At 38.8% G+C, this 20,168-nt stretch overlaps 1 protein-coding gene across 1 annotated transcript in view; it reads left to right on the top strand.

Annotated features, from left to right (window-relative positions):
• The window catches only part of ATP11B (ATPase phospholipid transporting 11B (putative)), a 150,993-nt gene extending 131,354 nt beyond the window's left edge, over nucleotides 1-19,639 (top strand). Inside the window, exons 27-31 of the mRNA XM_005419006.2 lie at nucleotides 2,348-2,413; nucleotides 2,689-2,792; nucleotides 3,435-3,600; nucleotides 14,813-14,946; nucleotides 18,551-19,639. Coding sequence (XP_005419063.2) covers nucleotides 2,348-2,413; nucleotides 2,689-2,792; nucleotides 3,435-3,600; nucleotides 14,813-14,946; nucleotides 18,551-18,632 — 552 coding nt within the window. The 3' untranslated portion in view covers nucleotides 18,633-19,639. The remainder of the gene's footprint in view (nucleotides 1-2,347; nucleotides 2,414-2,688; nucleotides 2,793-3,434; nucleotides 3,601-14,812; nucleotides 14,947-18,550) is intronic.
• The last annotated feature ends 529 nt before the right edge of the window (nucleotides 19,640-20,168 follow it).

Here is a 20,168-nt window from a genome sequence, read left to right as displayed (position 1 = left end):
CCAGGGAGTGGGTGTGAGCTCAGGAAGTTTAGTCACAAATGCAGTGATGTTCAGGCAGGGAACAGAATGGTCCTGAGGGGCTGCAGGCAGAGGGAGGAGCAGTGAAGGGAGAGTGGTGCAGCCACCTGGAGCAGCCATTTCATCATCAGATGATTGATAAGAATATTAAAATAGCTGTGCTTTAGACTAAAATGTCTCTTTCCAGCTGAGGCATGAGTGTGTCCTCTCTTGTCGTTTGTTACAAGCTATGGGATTTGAAATTCTTTTGAGCTGGTAAAGGTCCTTCAGGACTCTTGGAATGAGGTCATTTTAGACTATGAATCAGTGTGTGTGTTGCATCCATCTTCAGTTGTCAAAGCACCTCACTTCAGAATTGCTTAGTAAATGTCCACAGGGCAGGAAGCGACTTCTCCCATTGTATTTAGTAAGAACTGTTTGGTTTGGGGAATTGGCAGCTGCTCTTTAGCTTCTTATGTGATATGACTTCAAATAAATTCTAAGATTTTTCTGGGTTTTAGTTACTCTGCCTCTCTGTGTTTGCTAAAAGATGTTGATTAGAACTGGTAGAACTGTGTTGCAGTGAAATATCTGCATTGCATAGTTTCTTGCAAATTTAATGTGTGCCTGGAAAAGCCAAAATTAAGGGCAAGAGGATTTTGTGTGCTGCTGAAGTGTTTTCTTAAGTCCTCAAGGAGTGATCCCCTGTACAGATCTGTGGTACAGAGTAGTGTTAGTGCAAGGCCTCGGGTTTCCATTCCAGGTTCTCAGTTCAGAGCACAGCAGAATAGAAGAGACTGTAAATAATTTGTTAATGCTGGTGCTTTGTTAGGCTTACCTCAACACATTGTGCAACAACTTGATCTTTTAGTTCTTTTTTCTCCCCCCTTTTCCATGCTGTGCATGTCGTCAGATATTGAAACCTAACAGGCAAATGGTAAGAGTTTAGAAGAGGAGGAGATACAAGATATTGTATCTGTTACTTCATAGGATTAAAGGATGCAGCATCCGCAGTATAAATGTGTTCAAAAATAAAATGGTGGCAAGAACCTGTGTGTGTTTTGCATTCTAACTCTGTGACCATTGAGAGCAGTGTTAGCAAAGACACTTTCTTTCACAGGTCACTCAGGAGAAGAAGTTTAATTTTACTTTTAAGATGAATATTGCAGCAGTTAACAACAATCACTTTACTTGTTAACCCTTACTCTTGGTGGGACAAGTAAATCCAAGGCTTCCAAAAGGCATGTTATCACAAAGGTGTTTAAAATGATCAGTAAATCCAGACTCATGGCTGCCTCCATTTTGTACCTTATGTATAGATGAGAGAAGCAGTTGTGAGATCTGTCCTCAGGCTGTTGGGATTTTTTTGTCAGAACTCTGCAACAAGAACTACAACTGTGTGAATCCCAGTTCCGTGCCCCTGTGCTGTACTGACACATCAGCTCTAGGATGACCCTGGTTGCCTGTCTGCATGTGGTACCTTCCTCCTTGCTTGCTTAGTCTGCTGCCAGTAAACACAGAGTTGAGGTTTTGGTCATTGTTCAGTGGCAAAACCAGCTGTGAAACAGCAAAATCTTCCCTGTGATCCCCCAGCCAGTTCCAGGCTGGACCTGGTGTAGAATGGCAGCCCGGAGTAGCATGTGTGTAGATAGATACAATCTCAGCATCCCTGCTTGGTTGTCAAAGCTGAGATTTTATTGTTGTAGACCTTGTTCAGAGTTTTGATAGTTTAACTTTATGAGCACAAGAGAATATAAAAGTGACAGATTTCAGTGTTTCAGAATTAGAGCTTAATTTTGTGTTTATTAGCCTTGAAACAAAGTGTCTTTTCCTTAGAATTTTGTTAGTAAAATAAAATGGCACCATTATTTTTGAATTGTATAATTGTGTTTGGGGTTAAAAGTGAACCTTCATTTGATGCTGCATGTTTAAAATTATCTGGAAGTGTTTAAACTGAAAACTGTTTTGCACTTAAAGTGAATACCTTCCACCCGATATTTCCTTTCTATTGGACGCTAATAATGAATTGATCAAATTGGTGTCTTCATTTCCCTATCATTTCATATTCCTTTTTTGGCCTTTTTTTCCATATTTCATGTAGCCTTTGTGATGATTTGTTTTGAACTAAGAAGAAAGATGACTTGGGGGTTGTTATTTATGCTCTTATCATAACCTGTATTTTTTCTAGTAGTTTGTGTTGTATCCTCCTTGCTTTTTTCATGATGATTACTTGTCACAAGCTTATGTCTTATTTCTTTAGTGTAGCTGACTTGAGTAGAATTTAACTTATTGTGAATGCCCTTAACTGATGGTTTTTTCTTCCATGATTTTTGCCTTGCCATTTTCTTAGATGTTTGGGAACTGGACATTTGGTACTTTGGTCTTCACCGTTATGGTTATAACTGTTACGATGAAGGTATGATATCACCCTGCTCTTTGGATGTGTAGGCAAATATGTAATAAAGCAGTAATTTAAAATTGATTCCAAAGTTACTGATTCTTGAGGGTTCCAGATAAGTGACTTTTATGTTTAATTTAAACAGTGGTTGAAATTTTTCTTTAGTTTTTGTGTGTTACAACAATATTTAGTGTTTGGGCTGGAGGTTCATAAGTGTGTTCTGACTGGTATTTTTATGATTTTCTGTGAAGTGGGTGGAAAAGAGAAGCTCACTGAAGTTATCTCTGTTTTAGATGGCACTAGAAACTCACTTCTGGACATGGATAAACCATTTTGTTACTTGGGGATCCATTGTATTTTATTTCATATTCTCCTTGTTTTATGGGGGAATTATCTGGTAAGTGATTTTCCCCCATCCTTTTTATCACATGTAATATCAATGAAGCTAAAAGACACTGAAATATTATGTTCTACCACCTTGCTCTGAATTTTGTGACAGGTTTGTGGTAAAAAGATCTAGATTGGCCACTTAAATCTAGACTGGCCACTTGTTTTTGGTGATTCTTTGAAAAATGTAAGAAGTGTTGCTGTGCTGTCCTGTGCTCAATGACACACAGTATCTGTCTCTGACAGCCTGTAACTACAAAGGCATTTGTAAGAGGTAAATATGTTCCCAAGGTGCTATGTAATAGGTGAATAATTGCAACAGAAATAAAGATGCTGGGGTTTGAATCAGTAAAGTGAAGTATTTTTGCTTGTAATTTGTAGTCTGGAGAGATAGAGTGGTGATTGATTCTCTGCAGCACAATTTAAAATTAAATCAGAACATTTTCCGCCAAAGTTCAGTACCCCCATTCCCTGGAGCTCATTGGCAGGTCAGGTCCAACAGGTTGCTGGACTTCACACGGACATGGTGCAGTTGTGACACTGCATCCTGAGTCTTTCTGCTTGATGTAAAATAAGATACACTTGAAACAGCCTGTGCTGTACTTTTGTTCTTAGAGGTTTTTAGTAATTGCCACTTCTTTTAACTTTTCAGGCCATTTTTACATACCCAGGACATGTACTTTGTATTTGTTCAACTGTTGTCAAGTGGTTCTGCTTGGTTTGCCATAATCCTCATAGTAGTTGCTTGTTTGTTTATTGATGTTGTGAAGAAAGTGCTGTACAGACATCTGCAACCAACAAGTACTGAAAAAGCTCAGGTAATGTTATGCTTTTGTATCCAACTTGACCAGTAGTCACCCTCTTACATTGCTGTCATGTTTAGTGCAGAGAAGTATTCTCATTTCAAAATACACTTGTTAATTTCAAATTACAAAAGTGAGGACACCATTTTACAAGGCAGTAATGTTTATGTTTAGTAATTGGTAATAAAAATAATAGAATTATTTGAAGAGGTCAATCTTTTGCATCTCAGCTTGCAACTGTATGAAAGGATCATACTGCACATTTTTATAGTGCTTTATGGATGGTAACTTACTTTTTGTTTAGGTATTAGAAGTATTAGAAGCTACTGCTCTAATTAGCACTGAATAGTTCTTAAAATGTGATGGAAACAATAATTGTAAAAATTACTTTAGTAAAACTTGTTTTAATTAGTATTTCTTAAATCTCAATCATTTCATGTACTATACATTTGATTGTTGATTCTGTAATTAAAGCTAATTACCCATGTGGCAGTTTCACAGATTCATAGACAAGGTCTAAAGTTATGCTGTGGTAATGGAATCTCCCTTCTGCCTGACACAGCCTACAAAAAAATCATTTAAATCATTCTGGTGAGATTTGACTATCTTTTAGGTAAATATCTTTGAGTGTTTTCTTCTTTTTAGAGACAGTTATGGAGAAGTCATCCTGGCCTACTGTTCTAATAGTAACTGTCTCTCTGGTTTCAGTTTTCAGCATTTTATCTTTTTATACTTCTTCTGCTAAACTGAGAAGGTCTCAATTACAGTTTTTGTTTTATTCACAGTTAGCTTTGTGATCAAGCTAATTTTAGCACTGATAGGTAGATTGGACTTGCATCTTCAGTCAAAAAGGTTATTTTAGTCTTCTCATCATTCTTGTGTTTCTCCTGTAATTTTCACCCTTCTTCAACCTCATCTTGAATTTTGGATTTCACCAGTGGACCCAGTATTCCAGTAGAGCAGACATCAGTGCCAAACCCAGAAATAATGAGTGCCCAGCTACATTCAGATTACAGAATAACATACATCAAAAACCTGTTGTCTTCTGCATCTTCTACACATCTGCAGGTGGTGATGTTGGTTTCTTTCAGGGCATTGATGAGAGGTCAATTAGCATAGGGCCAAAAATAGTGAAAGCGTATGAAGAACCCAGCTGACACAGATATCCCATGCACAGTTATGGTCTGAAACATCTCAGCAGCTTTCTGTCCACCTGTGTGCCCGATGGATTTTGTAGTGTCCTAATTGCTTAATGCAAGTGGCACTGAGCTCTGTGCCATGCAGAACTGCTGACTGCACTGCATCAGTGCTGCAATCTTTAGCATCTAACCTTGTAATTACTTTGGTGTAACTGCACATTGATTTAATTAAATATTACCTTTCTAATATGTGTGTTAAAAAAAGAGTGTGTGAGACCTTCTCTTCATTTGCCTAGGATCAATATCATGCTGACAAGCCTACTGCTAACCAGAATATCCCACTAGTCCCTTTCAAAAATTGGAATATTGGCTGTGTTTTCCTGTCTTGGAATTTAGTAGCTAAAAGCCAAAGTAAATAACCACTGGCTTTCATAAGACTGTTCAGATAGACCTGGTAAGGCTCTGGATTGCACATTACTGCGCTTCTTGGGTTAGAGTGTCTGTAGGTAATGATATTTACCTATCTTTTTTTCTCTTTTCAAAAACTGGTGGTAGTATTTATCAAACACTCTCCTTCCTTCCTTGCTGTACATCACCTCTTGGTGTGTGGTATGGTACTGGTGTGGTTCTTGAGGTTTTTCAGGTTCTTGAAGTGCTTGAATTAAAACCTTAAAAGCCACATGGATTTTCCTGCCTTTATCCATATACTTCCTGCTACATTCTCTTGCTTTAGGATTCCTTTCCAAAGATTTTTTGGGTGCAGTTTAATGCCATTACAGCTATGCAAAGACACAGTAGGACTTTTTATTTTTAAGAAGGAATCTTGATGAATATCTAACTCCTTTCCTGTGGCTGTAGCTTGATTCCTGGCCATGGGGATTTTGCTTTGTGCAACTCTATTAGTTATCTTTTTCCTTATTTGCTTTCTACTTTGCATTTGACAGAGTCAGCACTGAGGCCTCTGTTTACCAAAATACTGCCTTTTCTCTGAAAATTCTTAATTCCTGATGCTGCAAAGTCAAGGTATCTGAAATGGGATTCGACCAGAAGTTCTTCAGCAGCCATCCAGTGGTTTCTCTTTGTGTGTCTGATAGTGAAATTATAGCTACAAATGTATTTGCACAAAGAATGTTCCTTTCTTGAGGTTTAATCTGTTGAGATTTTCCTACTCTTGCTTTGATGGGACAGTCAGCTCCACTGGATTCATTCACTGTTCTTGCAGTGGGGAAGTGGATGTAACTGAAGAAGAGCAGATGATCAGCTTAGCACATTTGTTGTCAAGAAGTGACAGAATGCTTCTTTTATCATCATACCTCATAATTTTTGTTTAAAATTCCTAGTAAATATTTTTCTTTCCATTTCCAAGCAAAGGAAGAGACTGACTTTCACATAGAAAGGGTTTGGAGAATATCTTTGTCCTAAATGCTAAGGGTGATGGCTGATGCTAATGAATTCTGTGGAAGTCATTGAAGGAATAAATATGGAACTTTGTGTATTGTCCTTTAACATTATTTTTCATTGTGTAGGTGCACCCTCTGTGTAACTGAACATGTTTAATTATTCATTTTTAATTGTAGGACTACATTGGTATATTTTCATATTGAGGGAAAGAAAAAGCTTGGTTTATAGTTACTGTGTTTTTATTATGGCAAGATAAATTCTTACATGCCCTAGTTCCTTGTTTTTAAATTGCAGCTTTTTAGGTTATTTGTTTGTCTTCCATCATTTAAATTCTAAACTAATCCCAGGAGCAATGAGCAAAATACACATTGCTCAGCTGAAAATGCTTGCCCCTAGTGTTTTAATTTGTCAGAACTTTTTTGTGTGTGAATTACCTTAGTGCTCTGAATTCACTGTATCTGTAGGAATCTGCCTTACCTTGATTTTATATCTTTTTGATAGTATAAGGTGATAGCAACAAGTGTGAGTTTGCCTCTGATCTGTTAGATGTTACATGTGGCTAAGTTTTTCATAAGAGAGCAGAGAAATTTAACTGATATGAGAGAAAAATTTGATAGGCTTTTAAATGTAAATATTTTTCTTTAACCGCAACTTAAGTCTGAGTCATTCATTTTAGGAAACTAAAAATTAAAAATTCGACAGGCAAGCATGAGTTGACTTTTATAGAGGATGAGCTTGGTTAACTTTATGTTCATTAATGCACTTAAGGTGAATGTGTGCTACTGTATTTTATTTTAGTTTTGTTCTGTTTCAAGGGTTTTTTGCTGGCCTAAAGAAAAACCATCTTATGTTTCACTGAGGTCAGTTGCCCTGAAGTAGCTTGTGGGCAATTTCTCAGTATAGGTCTGTTACAGAATCATACAGGAGGAATTGGACAGTAAGATAAATGTGAATCAAAATATAAATCTTTGAGTAAAGATAAGTCACAGCACTGTTGAGGGGAGAAATCAATACAGAATAAAGGTGTCTGGTAAAGCACAGATGTAAAAGTGTTTAGGCCTTTTCTCTCAGCATGAAAGCAAAGGTAATTTAAGAATGGTCCTGCCAGTGACTGGCTGTGATGGTCCCAGGAGCTGTCTTGAAGGTACCAGGCTTGTGTTCTGTATATGATGTGTATTCCACTTAAATAACAATGTGTTGTCCTGTGTCTTTCTCTTAGAAAATTACTGCTGCTACTTACTGACATGTATGTTCCATCCCTTCTCTGTCCAATTGTAGATGTACTCCAACAGAGTTGCTTTAAGTGACGAGTTCATCGCACTGCAGCCATTGTCCAGGGCCAGGAATCAGCTGAGCAAAATTAGGTAGAGTAGGAGGGACAGTTCCTCATCAACTCTTATGCATGCTCAAGGTGAACTAACCAGTGCTGAGAGAGATGGGGAGAGGCATGAATATATTTTAGTGGGGTGAGAGGGCAATACGTGTAGTGCAGAAACATTCAGTTTGGTGACTTCTTGGCTTTGCTCTGTGTTTCTGAGCCAAATGCTTCTCCTAAGTAGCATGTGTTGGACGTGCTTTTTTTTTTGAAGGAAAAAACATCCCTAGCATGATGTTCAACTCCCAGAATAAAGATCAGCTGTTCTTGCATCCATTTTTAAATAATCATAGTTTCTAGCATGGTTATAATGCTTTTGGTTTCTTTATGATAAAAATTAACAGTGCATTTTGCATGCTGGATAATTTCAGCTTTATAAGGCTGTGACAGGAAGATCCATGTACTTCAGGCAGCAATTTCTTGCAAGTTATTTGCCCATTTTAATTTGCTTTCAATTGTGTTAGAAGAGCAGATAATGTTTGAAGCTTGGGTGCGTCCATATCCTTGTGCAGCTGAGGCTTTTTGTGTCTGTTTTGTGCAGCTATAAAGTGAGTGTTGTTTGTTTTCAATGTGTATAGATACATATTCCTAAAGGCATTTGGCTACAAAGTCCCAGAAAATTATTCAAAACAAGATCAAAGCATACATGTGTCTGTGTAGGTAAAACATGATTCTGCAACTCTTCAAATGCAGAGTTCAGCACATGAAATGCTGTCAAATGCTGATTCTCTTCTGTAAGACTTAAGCATACATCAGCAATGTCTCAGTCTGTTTAATTCCACATCCTACAGCAACAATTAATGCAAAGATCTGATTCCTTTTAAATATTTTTCAAGGTGACTTTGTTGTTAAAAATGTGCAAATAGGTGCCTAGGAGAACCAACTAACCTACATTTTAGGGACTTAATTGCTGTTTGTTAAACCAAAAGAGAAAAGTTTTGTAGTTCCTCTGAGAGTGCACTACAACTTTACAAGGCAAAACTTGAAATGGCCATTGTGTTGTGGAGTTAGTGACCCCAGTGTGAAACACAACACCTTGGATTTCCAAACACCCAGGGGGATAGTGGTGGGCTGATTTTATTTTGTTTTGTTTTGAATTCAGCACTTAATAGCTTTAAAACAGGCAAAGTACAGTATAGCTTTTGAAAGCTGTTAAACTTAGCAATATATTGGGGAGGTTCCTCTGCAAAAGCCTTTACAAGTTAGCTTTTCAAATTCCTAGTTTATCAGATGTCGTGGTTTATCAAGTTACCTTTTAAAAACTGTGGATAAGTGTATGTAAGTTTATTTTCTCAATTAATTATTACAGTGAATGATGTCACGCATCATAGCTATACCAAAGGTTTTAGAATAGATAATTTTGCTAAAATTTCAAAAACTAAACACATCTTAATGGTTATACAGCTGGATAGTCAAAGAAAAATAAAGCTGTCTAGGAATGCAGCACTGTAGCCATTAAAATGCTAAAACCAGGAGAATCCTTGCTAATGTGAGGCAATTTTCTTCATGTTAAACTTAGGGAAGAGTTGAAAAAAGGGGAAATCAGGTTTGTCCATGAGCAACAAATGATTATGCAAATCCAGTTCTCTTGTAAGTCAGAACTTTTGCACTTGAATATCTGATAGTACCTGAAGTACAAGCACTAGCTGCTTTCTAATGTGCAGTTGAGCTTGTAAAGTGCAACAAGAAGGAAAGAAAGATTCGGGTTTCTCTAGTCCTTTATTCTGTCTTTGAACAAAGTTCAGAAGTTATCCTGTGGATCCTTGCCTAAAACAGTGAAAAGGAAAATCAATTGATAGATAGAAACTACTCGCTTCACTATACTAGATAAAGTCTAATTTGGAGTGAAGAGCATGAGTTGGTTTCTGTGGTTTTCCCAAAGCAACAGGGCAAAGAAAGCAAGGAAAATTGTGGGAGCATAAAACAAAACAGCTGCCTGGTGAATATGTAGCTGTAAAGCAGCCAATCTGTCACACCTCATTTGTACATGCCCACCCAGGGATTGCATCCTTTGTGACTGCAGAATGCATGGAGGTTGATGAACAGACTTTGGCAGGTTTTTGTTGTTTGTAAATATGTATTAAGAGTCTCAAAAGGAGCATAACTCCAGGTTAAACTGAGTTATGCCTTGTTCTGCCAAAATGCTTACTCTTCTCTTGAGATCAAAAGAAGACTTCTTTTATGAATGCAAATTAAAAAAGTATGATGTTACAATAATTTTTTGTTTCTGTAGGCTTCACAGTGTGCAAAAAATGTTCAAGTTTATATTGAGTACATTGGTGATGTGCAGTTAGGATCTTTGAGGGGATCTTCTAAGTGTCCAGGTGATTCCTGTAAGTCAGAGTTGCAGTCTTTTGTGCCTGTAAAGTCTTGCCTCTGAACTTTACTGTCCCTTTTGGAACGTGGGATGAAGAGGAAATGAGGCAGCACAGGCAGGTGCAGGTGTTGTGCTTCACTGGAGTCTGGCAGAGCACTGCTTTCCTTCATAGCTGCCTCTTCTGTTCTTAGAATGTGTGAAATATGTACCTTAGGGTGCCACAGGGTCCCACTGTATCTCATTCCATGTTTTTATCTGTAAAGAAAGTGTTCTGTGTGCATCTATGTCTACATGTCCTGTGCTTTGTAAGAACTGTCAGAAATCTTAAGCCACATTTGAGGTATGTTTCTTGGGCAGATGTTTTAATTCTACTTACTGATGGGATTAACTGTGTTTACAGAGTTTCTGCCTTTGGACAGTGTGTTATGAACTGTACCCAGAACTGGGGAAATGTAAGACACCAGGAAGGGTTTTATTTACAGAGAGGCCTGTCAGTGCACAGTGTTATATCCAGGGCTCCGGAGCATTTACTTTGTCACAGCCAAACCCTGTTCTTTCCCCATCTCCAGCCTCATGAGTCTGTTGTTGCCTGGTTTTCCCTTCATCTCAGTCCAGATCTGCTCCAGGCCCTGCCTTTAAGGCCTTCATTCCTTGCCTATATTTTTAACTCTAGCTCCTGTTCCATAGGATTGCTCCCTACAGCTTTCAGTTCTGACGCAGCCCAGCTGTGTTGAGCTGAGAGCAGAGAGGTCTGGGTTCCTTTTACAGCCTGTGTTTTCTGTAAGGAACATGCAATTTCCCAGAAGACTTTTCCACTGGAAACATGAATTCCCATTAGTGAGGTGTGCCAGAACACCCTGATGTGCTGCACTTTTTGATCAAGGGTGTTCTCTTCTTTTACAGACCTGTTCATTGTGTTAGCATAGCTTGGTGTTGATCTGTTGACTAATCCACAGAATCTATCACAGGAAGATGAGGAAATGAGGGAAGAATGCACGATTTTGGATTTGACTTCAGGCATAAAAGTGCACATACTACTTACCTGAAGAAACCTTGGTCTAATGACTTTGAAATAATGAAATAATTTGGCCCTTGTAGGTTCATTTGATACAAAGAGTAGAAAAAGAAGGGATAAAAACATCATGGCAGTGAAGTGGTCAGACATCAACATTCCTATATATTTTGTTTAAAAATTTTAAATCCAATTGTTTGGGATTTTGGTATACAGTATATTAAGGGTTAGAAATGGTGAGATTTACAGTAGGGAGCAAGTTTTAACTTAATTGTGGAATAGTAATAACCATCTTGTATCAGTCTTCTAAAACATCCATGTGGCATCAGAATGTTGGCAGCTGGGACGTGGGCTCAGGAGAATACCCTGCAGTGCTCTTAGCTTGGTGTACAGGATTAAACACATTCCCCATTCCTCAAAATCCCAACTTTTCAGTGTGATTAAATCTTGGGTTGAAATGTCTGTCTTGTGGCATATGGAATAACCTGCAGTAAGACAAACTGAAATGGTCCTTTCTGTTAGAAGGGGGAAAACAAAACTCCAAAATCTCTAAGAATTTTAGATAGATTCCAAATTTGTTGGGCTTCCTTGTAGTCTGTAGAGCACAAAAAGACCAAACACTTTTAACACTTGAGTGATGAGAAACCGCATTTGATCCACCAAAAATAAAAATTGCCTCTTGACCTTGTAAATTGCCTTGTTCTCTCAAGACCAGACCTGTGAAAGTTCTTGTAACAATGGTAACTGTTTTAAAGCAATGCAAGCATGGTGCTTTATAAGATCTGTTGCTTTTCTGTCCTTCCAGATGGAAGAAGATAAGGGTTCAGTCAGCTCAGCATGTGACTTTGCTGAAAGCAGGCACAGAGGGGAGGACAGTAGGCAGCTGCTAGACCCATCTTGCCTGCCCGACAGTTCTTACCTCCACTAGGTAGTACTCCCACTGTACCCTAATGTGTGTGTATTTATTTACATATTTACATTTATTTACATACAGGGACAGTCATTGAGCCATCTCCAAAATACCCATATTTTTGATATCTACAAAAAAAAATTGCATCATAGAATGTTGGTTTGATTTTTTTTTCTTTATCAAGCTGAATCATTCTTTAACTCTGCACCTCAGTTGCTTTTTGATTTATTACATCCAATGGGCCATTCTCATATGAAGTATTATGTTTATTGAGATTCCTGATCTCACCTTATGAACATACTTTGTTTGCCACACAATATTAATAATATCTGGTATTTCTCTACACTCATTAATTTTTTTTAAAGCATTGTCTCTCCTGTCTTGTGTTTCCTGAGGATTTGTTTCAGGTCTCCAGGGAACATTATGCCTTCCTGCCTTGCCATGCCAGGTTTTACTTTGGTATAAAATTATGACCATATTGTCTTCCACAGAGAGGAAGTGAGAAAAGAGACTTTCTAGCATATGTATCTTCCTTCCAGGTGGAGGATGTAAATAGAAAAATCCATGTTCACCAGGCAATGATAAACAGTATATCTACATACAAAATTTAGTTAGGGTTTTTTTGTTCTTAATGTTCTCACAGCATTTCTTTACACTTAACTGTGAATTTGACAGAAAAGAATTGTTGTTTCCAGATTTATGTAAGGTCTCATTGGCTATTTTTTAAAAAAGTGATGTTAACTTTACCAGAGGTATTGGTTCAAGCATGATCCTTGCTTTTTGTCTAACTTGTGAAGAATAAAGGAAATTCTCCAGAAAAAGAGACACTAGACCTCCAAAATCCAGAGTTGAGGGTTTCCTCCTTGGAAGCTTGTTTGGGTTACTCTTGGTTCCTCTTTCTGGCAGTCTTTGGATAATATCCAGGACTCCTGGCTCTCATGGTTGCAGATTCTAAGGAAAAAAATGCTTTGGTTCATCTTATCCAGCATACAGCCACTGTAATGTGACTTTCTGCAGTAAATTTAAAGGTCTGCTTGAGCATAATGGATGAACTAAACACTTTGTTGAAATCCTGAGTGTAGCAATGTTACAGTTTTGCATTGCTGTGGCCACAGCTGTGAAGGTCTCTCCATCTGCAGCAGGAGGTTTGCCTGCTGACCTCCAAATGGGAATTCCTTCTGCTCTGTGTAGTCTCTTGTGTCACAACTCTGGGAGCACAGTCTGAGGTGGCTCTGAAGGTCATACGTGCTGTTACTGCAGTGCTGCAAAGTGTGCAGTTCCTGATTCTGGTATCTTCTGTGGCACTGCAGTTGGGACCAGTCATGATCTCTCACATGAGATGTGTTTTGTTTTGTTTGTCTTTTAACCAAAACCCCTTTCAGACCTGTCTCTTGCAAATCTTCTGCTCCTACCTGTCAGGTACAGAAGTTCATTGTCACAGTAAATGTTCCATCTGTGTCCCAAAGACCCCCCAGATGAGTGTGTGAGTTAAAGTGTTCTGCCTGTACTCAGCCACGGCCTCTGAGCTGCAGCATCCCCAGGATCAGGGGGCTCAGTTTGTGGAGAATCCTGTACATTCCAACAGCTGCTGAGTGACAGTTCTGTGAACATCACAATGAGTGGTGTGATGGGAAGGTCTCGAGGGGCTGTGGGGAATGTGGCACAGGGCTGAGGAAGGGACAGGCACAGGAAAAGGTGCATGGAAACAAACACCAGTTCTGTGTGTGTTTGTCCTTGTCCTACGAGCTGAGATTTTTCTCTTGTATTTCCAAAAGCCTCTTGTTTCTGTTAGCTGCCTCTTCTTTGTTGTGTAGGCTGTTCTTCTGTTGTGAAGCTGTAATTGTGTCCAGCTGCTTGTTTGGGGGGATTAGGAAAGAGAGTGTCTCCACTCATAGTAAACCATTCCCATAGGGAACTCTTGAGGTTCTTTGCTTTCCTTGCAGTTTTTGGCAACTGTGGGTGGTGTGGAATAAATTTGGGCTCAAAAATAGAATCTTCAGACAACAGTCAGTGACCTTTAGTGTCACAGTGAAAAGGTGTGGGAAGGTCTTAAGTGTGAGCTGTGTCCTGTCATGGACTAAGATGCCTCCTCCCAGAATTCTTCTTTCTCCTGGTGTGAGGGGAGAGTAAAGTTCAGCCTCTTTGTTTAGTATTTGTTTGACAGGATGCTCTCATGGAGAGTTTAAAATTAAATTAAAAAGCATCCCCACACTTCACATTTCTATTTCTCTTTAGAATGGTACTGAAGTCAGTTTAGGATATTCTCTCTGCAGAAGCAGGAGATTCCAGTTATGCTGCAGTTGGTGCAGCAGTGCTGTAGAGGAGCACACTGGTAGGTGGCACTTAACACCCATACATCTGTTGCTGCTTTCTTTTCATTTTATTTCTTTTATTCCTTTTTTTCCTCATCTACAAAACATGAGCTTTGAAAGAGTTTATTATGCTAATGCTGAATTATTCTTCATGCTGGCATGAACATGACTGAACCTTTCTGACATCAGCCTTGTTTGCTTTTGGATAAACCATGTTCACACAATCAGGAATGTGCTTTTGTTCTGTACCAAGCCAAGGGTATCTATGGTAATGATATAATGTCACTTATTCTAGGAAGTTGCATTGTGTGCTTGAGGAAGAATTACTTGGGACCAAGTTGCTGTGTTGTACTCTGCAGCCTGAAGCTTTGTCTTGATAAATTTCCTTTAAAATAGGGCTGAGCTGATACAAATTGTTGTAGGTAAATCAAGACAGCCCAGCTGGAAGTGCATGTGCTCCACTGTGGGGTTTGGTGGAGGGAATTTCCAGGGCTGGGCACATGCGGTGCCAGACCCTTTCCGTGCGCTCAACAAGGCTGCAGTCAAACCTTGGGAAGAACAAATTTTAGTGTATGTAGACCTTAGGGAGTGGTAATATTATTATTGTAGTTCTCCTATAAAATTGAAAAATATTCAACACTCTAGCTAAGAAAACCTGCTTTTCCTAAGTGTTTTTTGATAACATCTTCATTGCTAGAATTTGTGAGTACTGATTTTTCTTTTTTCTTTTTTTCTTTTTTGCCTTTTTTTTTTCTTTCCAGCTTACTGAGGCAGGTTCAGGTATCAACTGCTTGGACTCCATGTGCTGCTTCTCAGATGGGGAAACAGCATGCACATCTGTTAGAAGAATGCTGGAACGACTAATGGGAAGGTGTAGCCCAACCCGGGTCAACAGGTGTGGCATTTCTCTCAATAGCCTTTGCTGCAGACGATTCTCCTATAAACTGGAACCCGATGAGCCTGCAGCAATAGATGTCTAGAAACCAGCTGCAGGTTTTGCTTATCTAAGTAGAAAATGCAACTCTTTATTGTACTTTTTTCATCCTAAAAGATTAGCTTCTTGTTTCTTTTTGAGTGGTTTCTTTTGGGATGGGGAGGGGAAAAACAGTTTTCGAAAGATTTCTGTTAAAGTGTTTAGTTTGGCTTTACAAGCTCTTGTGTTGTATCTATCATAATTTCTCTTGATTTGTACATTCTTCTCTTTAGAAAATCAAGTCTTGCTCCTGTTTTTGTTCTCCTTTTTATGATTACTTTTTTGCCTTCACAAATCAGGAGTTGTTTGTAAAGTCGAAAGACTTTTCCCTTTGGTTCTTGATGTACAACCTCCAAATATTTACCTTGGAGCTTGCATTACTCCTGAAGGTATACAAAAGGCTCACATTCCCCCCCTTAAATCTAACTTCATGGTTAGGAGGAGAGCCTTTAAATCTTTCAGCCATTGATTGATATGAAGATGAAATATTTTTGTAGTATAACTTTTATAATCTATTTCTAAAATCAGAGTGATTGACAGAACAGAGTCTTCAGGTTCTAAGAATTTTCAATGTTTTTTGGGTTCCAGAAGGTATATTGTCAAAATCATGTGTGCCATTCCAAAGTATGTGCTAAATAAATCTTTCCTTCACAAATCACATGTGAAACAAATGTCAGTGGGGTAAAAGCATGTTGAGTAATTGAACATGTCTGCAGAGCAACTCTGCTCTTGCAGTCAGCCCAACTGGGAGAGGAGCTCTACTGAATCCTCTCAGGTGCCATCTCCCCATTTCCAAACAAAGAGGGATAGCAAACAAATATGGAAATATTTGGGGGTAGAAATAAAAACAGTCTTTTGTACATCGTAATCTCTGTCCCTGAATGATATCATGGTCCTTCATTGGTCAAAAGGCAAACCTGAAAACACTGAACTTCACACATTTTCAAGGAAACTCATTTTGTATTTGAAGAACTTTGTCTCTTTCGGTTAAAGGTTGTGATATCATTCATTGGGTATCAAATCTCATGTGGGTAATTTACCCTGACAGCTTTGTCAGCTCTGATTCTGCCTTTAGGTATTGCCTGGTCTGTAGCTCATCTCTGTTGGAACTCTTGTGTCGAACACGGTGTCTGTGCTTTCAGTCAGTCTCTCTCTTCTGGCTTGCTTATGAAATTTATTCAATGTTTCTACAAATCTAGGGTATGAGTATGCAAGAATTTTCATTCCATATGAAAAATGAACTGTTACTATTAAGTACATTTTTAATTCAACCTTGCTGTGTAGAAAGCGGGCATGATGTGTAAAATAAACAGTTTAATAGAATTTTTAATCTACAAGGTGAGCATTTAATTGATCTAAAAATCAACATTTTGGTAGCAGTTGCTCTAACTTTTCTGGGGTTTTTTTTCACTTCTCTGTAAAACTGTTCTTTCCAAATGAGGAATTTCTCATGCTAGTTCGTTTCACTTATTGTTATCTAATTAGGGCAGGTTGTTAGTTAAAAATTGCCTTAGTAACCTGTAGTCTTCTTATAAGGTAGGTGTTCTGTGTTTTGTTTTCTGCAATGTATTTGCAGTTTTACAATTTTCTTTGTTCACTCAAATTTTCTTTCCTTAAGAACTTAAAAATACTTACTGACGCTAACTTGTATTTGACAGAATATTAAACAGTTTTTTCAAGACTGCTTTTTGATAGGTTTCTTTTCTGCTTACCTGATGTAGTTTTCAGATGAAGTTCCATCTAGCCAAATTATTTTAGAGTTCTTAGAACATAGACATAAGGATTAATTTCAAGGAATATGCAAAACTATCTTGGTGCTACACTAAGGGCTTGAAGTTCTGTGGATTTTGCAACTGCCTCTGGTTGAAATTGCTCTGAACAATCTTCTAGTTTCACTTAAATTTATGTACAGTACAAATACAAGAGAGACTTTTTTAAAGTCAGTCATATTTATTTTCTCCAATGATTTCAGCTCCTTCCACTCAGTATTGCTTGATTACTGACAACCTGGTCTAAAAGTCGGGACCATTTTCTCCCTTAAACTTTTTTGCTAATATGAGAAAATCTTTATTAATTTTTTAAAATTAGTAATTGCTTAAATCACATGAAGCAGTTACAAGTTGTGAAATGCCAAAGGTACAACTAAGAAAACTGTTGGGTGATTTTAAAATTGTTCAGGCTTTGTTCATGAGCTTGAGCTGCTTTGTTTTTACCTAAATCTTCAGAAGATTGTGCAGTCCCCAACAGGATGGTCTTTTGAGTACATGTACTCTATAAAACAGTATTCAACCAGGAAGTAGCTGCAAATTATTTTTGTTGATTGAAGTGATGCTGATGAATATGTTGTTTGTGCAAGTGCTGTAGAATGAAGAGCAGTATCTTAAATAACATTGCTGTAGGCAGCTTGTGTTGTATTCTCTGCTCCTGATATTCTGTCAAATACGATATTCTGTCAAATATGATAACATGAAATCAAACCTTGTATCAAATTTTGATAAAAACTTTGATGAATCAAAGTGATACAAATGCTTGGAGTAGTGGGCCACAGGAATATAGTCTCTTGTGCTTAATTTACTGCTTGTAAAATGTATTTGAGAAGTATTTTCTATAACTTCATTAGCCAGTTAGAATATAAAATGTGTGGTGTGGTATGTTAAAATGCATTTTGTCTGTCTGTTCCATTAAATTGTCTGTCGACTTGTCAGTCACTAAAATATTAAGAATGCTGGATCACATACATCACTTGTACAGTAGAAATCATCGCTGAATTGTTGGGTCTCCCATTAGTGGTTCTTGTGTCAAGGCACTGGATGGAACAGTTCTAAAGAAACAGCAGATTTCTGACAGAGCCTGATTTGGAGGATAAGCTCATTGTGTTTTTATTTCCTGCCTTCCAAACCTCTCAGCTTTCCCCATACAGTCCTATAATGCTGTGCAGCCAAGAACAGGATTTCTTCCCAAGCAGTAATCAAGCAAAAGCCATTGTGAGACCCCTCTGAGTCAGCAGCTGTGACAGCAGGGGTGGTTCCCTGATGTTTTGAAGTGTAAGAGGAAGGGATGGAACAGGTTCCTGGCTGTAGATAAGTTTTGCCTCCCCCAGGCTCAGGCAGTGTGGAGGTTTCCTGCTGGGACACGGCTGTGCCGGGTTCCCAGGTTGGCTGTGTGCTCCACAGGGCTCTGCTGGAGCAGCCTCACGGTGCCTGTGTACACAGGCAGCATTCCCAGCCTCCCGAGGCACAGCACTAAAATTCAGCTGCAAAATAGGCATAAAAACCTCTGGTTGTTTTAATTTATAGTGATGGAGATAGCTCTAGCTGTGTGCAGCAGGCATGAATTGGCCTCTGTTTCCAAAGGTCTGAATGAACTGCAGGTACCTACATGAAATTAGTGGACTAGTCCTTTAAAGAGGTAAATTTGCCTGCTCTTGTAACACTTCTATCTTTTGCTCTCATAGACTTTTCTCCTCACCTCCCAGTACCAGTACAAGTTCCAAGTCAGCCAAACTTTTTTTTTATTGTTACTTTAGATCATGGAGTTCAACGGATCCCTTCTATGCCAACGACAGGAGCATCTTGACTCTCTCCACAATGGACTCAGCCACTTGCTGACAGGGACATTTTTGAATGCCTTGTGGAAGCCCTGTGGTGCTCACACACCTGTAGCAGGTGCTGAGGCGAGCTCAGTGTCCGGCGCTGCCCTAGGAAAGCCCAGAGGACTCCTGAGTCCAGGCAGGGCTTGTCTGGCCTGGCAAAATCTGCACTGCAATTGCTTCCAGGATTTTTTCTAATTATATCGACAAATTGCTAAATAAGTTTTTGGTTTTTTGGGGTTTTTTTTAAGGAATGCTTTTACCTCAGACCATTTGATCCTTTTTGTTGCTGTATGAGCAGATAGGAGTCCTACATTTAATACTGGAGATGTCCCTATAGGGCAATGACAGAAATCTTTCTCCTCCCAAATTTGAGTGATCCAATTTGAATCAATTTGAATCTGCACAATTAAACTTCTAAAAGTTGTGGTTTTAGTGATGACCCTTCCTTTTAAACACACATTCATTTTGAGCTGTCTTGCAGATGCTGTCTTAGCAGTTTGCAAATCAATTTTGTTACTTCTGTGGACAGTTACTGTATTCTATAAGCAATCATTTTAGTAATTTTTGAGAGTTAAATGCAATTCAAATATTTATGCTGGTGTATGAGTGGCTAATATATTAGCCATTGCTTTGAAAAACACTTAACTGTGACAAATCAGTAATTTGGAATAATAAGGGGTATAACAGCTCACTGTTCTCCTGAAGTACAATTCAAAAACCAGTCATCTTTTATTATGCCCTGTATCTTTTGTTAAGCGTTCTGGATCCTGACATGGAAAAAATTGTTAAGAATTGGTGGATTGAGCAGAAGTCTCACTAGCATAAATTTTTGAATTATTAATCCTTTTAAAGTTGGGGAATTTTTGCATGTTTTGTTCTTTTTCATGTGTTTATATTCGGTCACATTGTACTTTGAAGATATAATTAATGCTTAATTATCTTCGTCTATCGGAAGGATCCGAGACCTTGATGGCAATGTTTTGATACCTAAGTATGCCAATAAAAACAAATTGCACAGTTGGAGCTCTGGGTGGTGCATCCTGCAGGTGCCTCCCTGTCCCAGTACAGACCTGTCTGCATGGTGGGGGCTGGGGAGCAGCAACATTTCACTGTTCCCTCAGCCAGGGAGGCTGAACCCACTGCTTGTCCTGGGATGTGGGAGATGAAGTGGAGGTGCCTTAGAACAGAGCTGTTCATGGCTGGGGACTGGGAAAAGTGCTGCTGCTCCAGGACACCTCCTTCTGTCACCTCTGACAGGGACATCCCATCAATAATTGGAGTACTCGTCCTTTCGGGCAGTTGAAAGTTTAAAGATCCATCTTAAAATAAGCTCTGGGTAAAAACTGTAAATCTGGGCTGCTGCAAACCTGGCTGACTGTAACTGGGCTGCTGCCAGGGGTGTGCATCCCTCTTGTCATCCCCAATTCTCCCAAGTTCAATGAGCAAAGGAACAGGTCCCACTTTCCTGGGATCACATCCTTCAGGTGTTCCTTACCTACAAACAGCTCTGCCATTCATTTTCCTGCCCCTGACTTTAACTGGGATTATTTCA

This window comes from Geospiza fortis, unplaced genomic scaffold (assembly GCF_000277835.1).
Source record: "Geospiza fortis unplaced genomic scaffold, GeoFor_1.0 scaffold172, whole genome shotgun sequence".
NCBI classification, from domain to species: Eukaryota; Metazoa; Chordata; class Aves; order Passeriformes; family Thraupidae; genus Geospiza; species Geospiza fortis.
The sequence above is the reverse complement of the archived record's forward strand: the minus strand, read 5'-3'. Positions and strand labels throughout refer to the sequence as shown.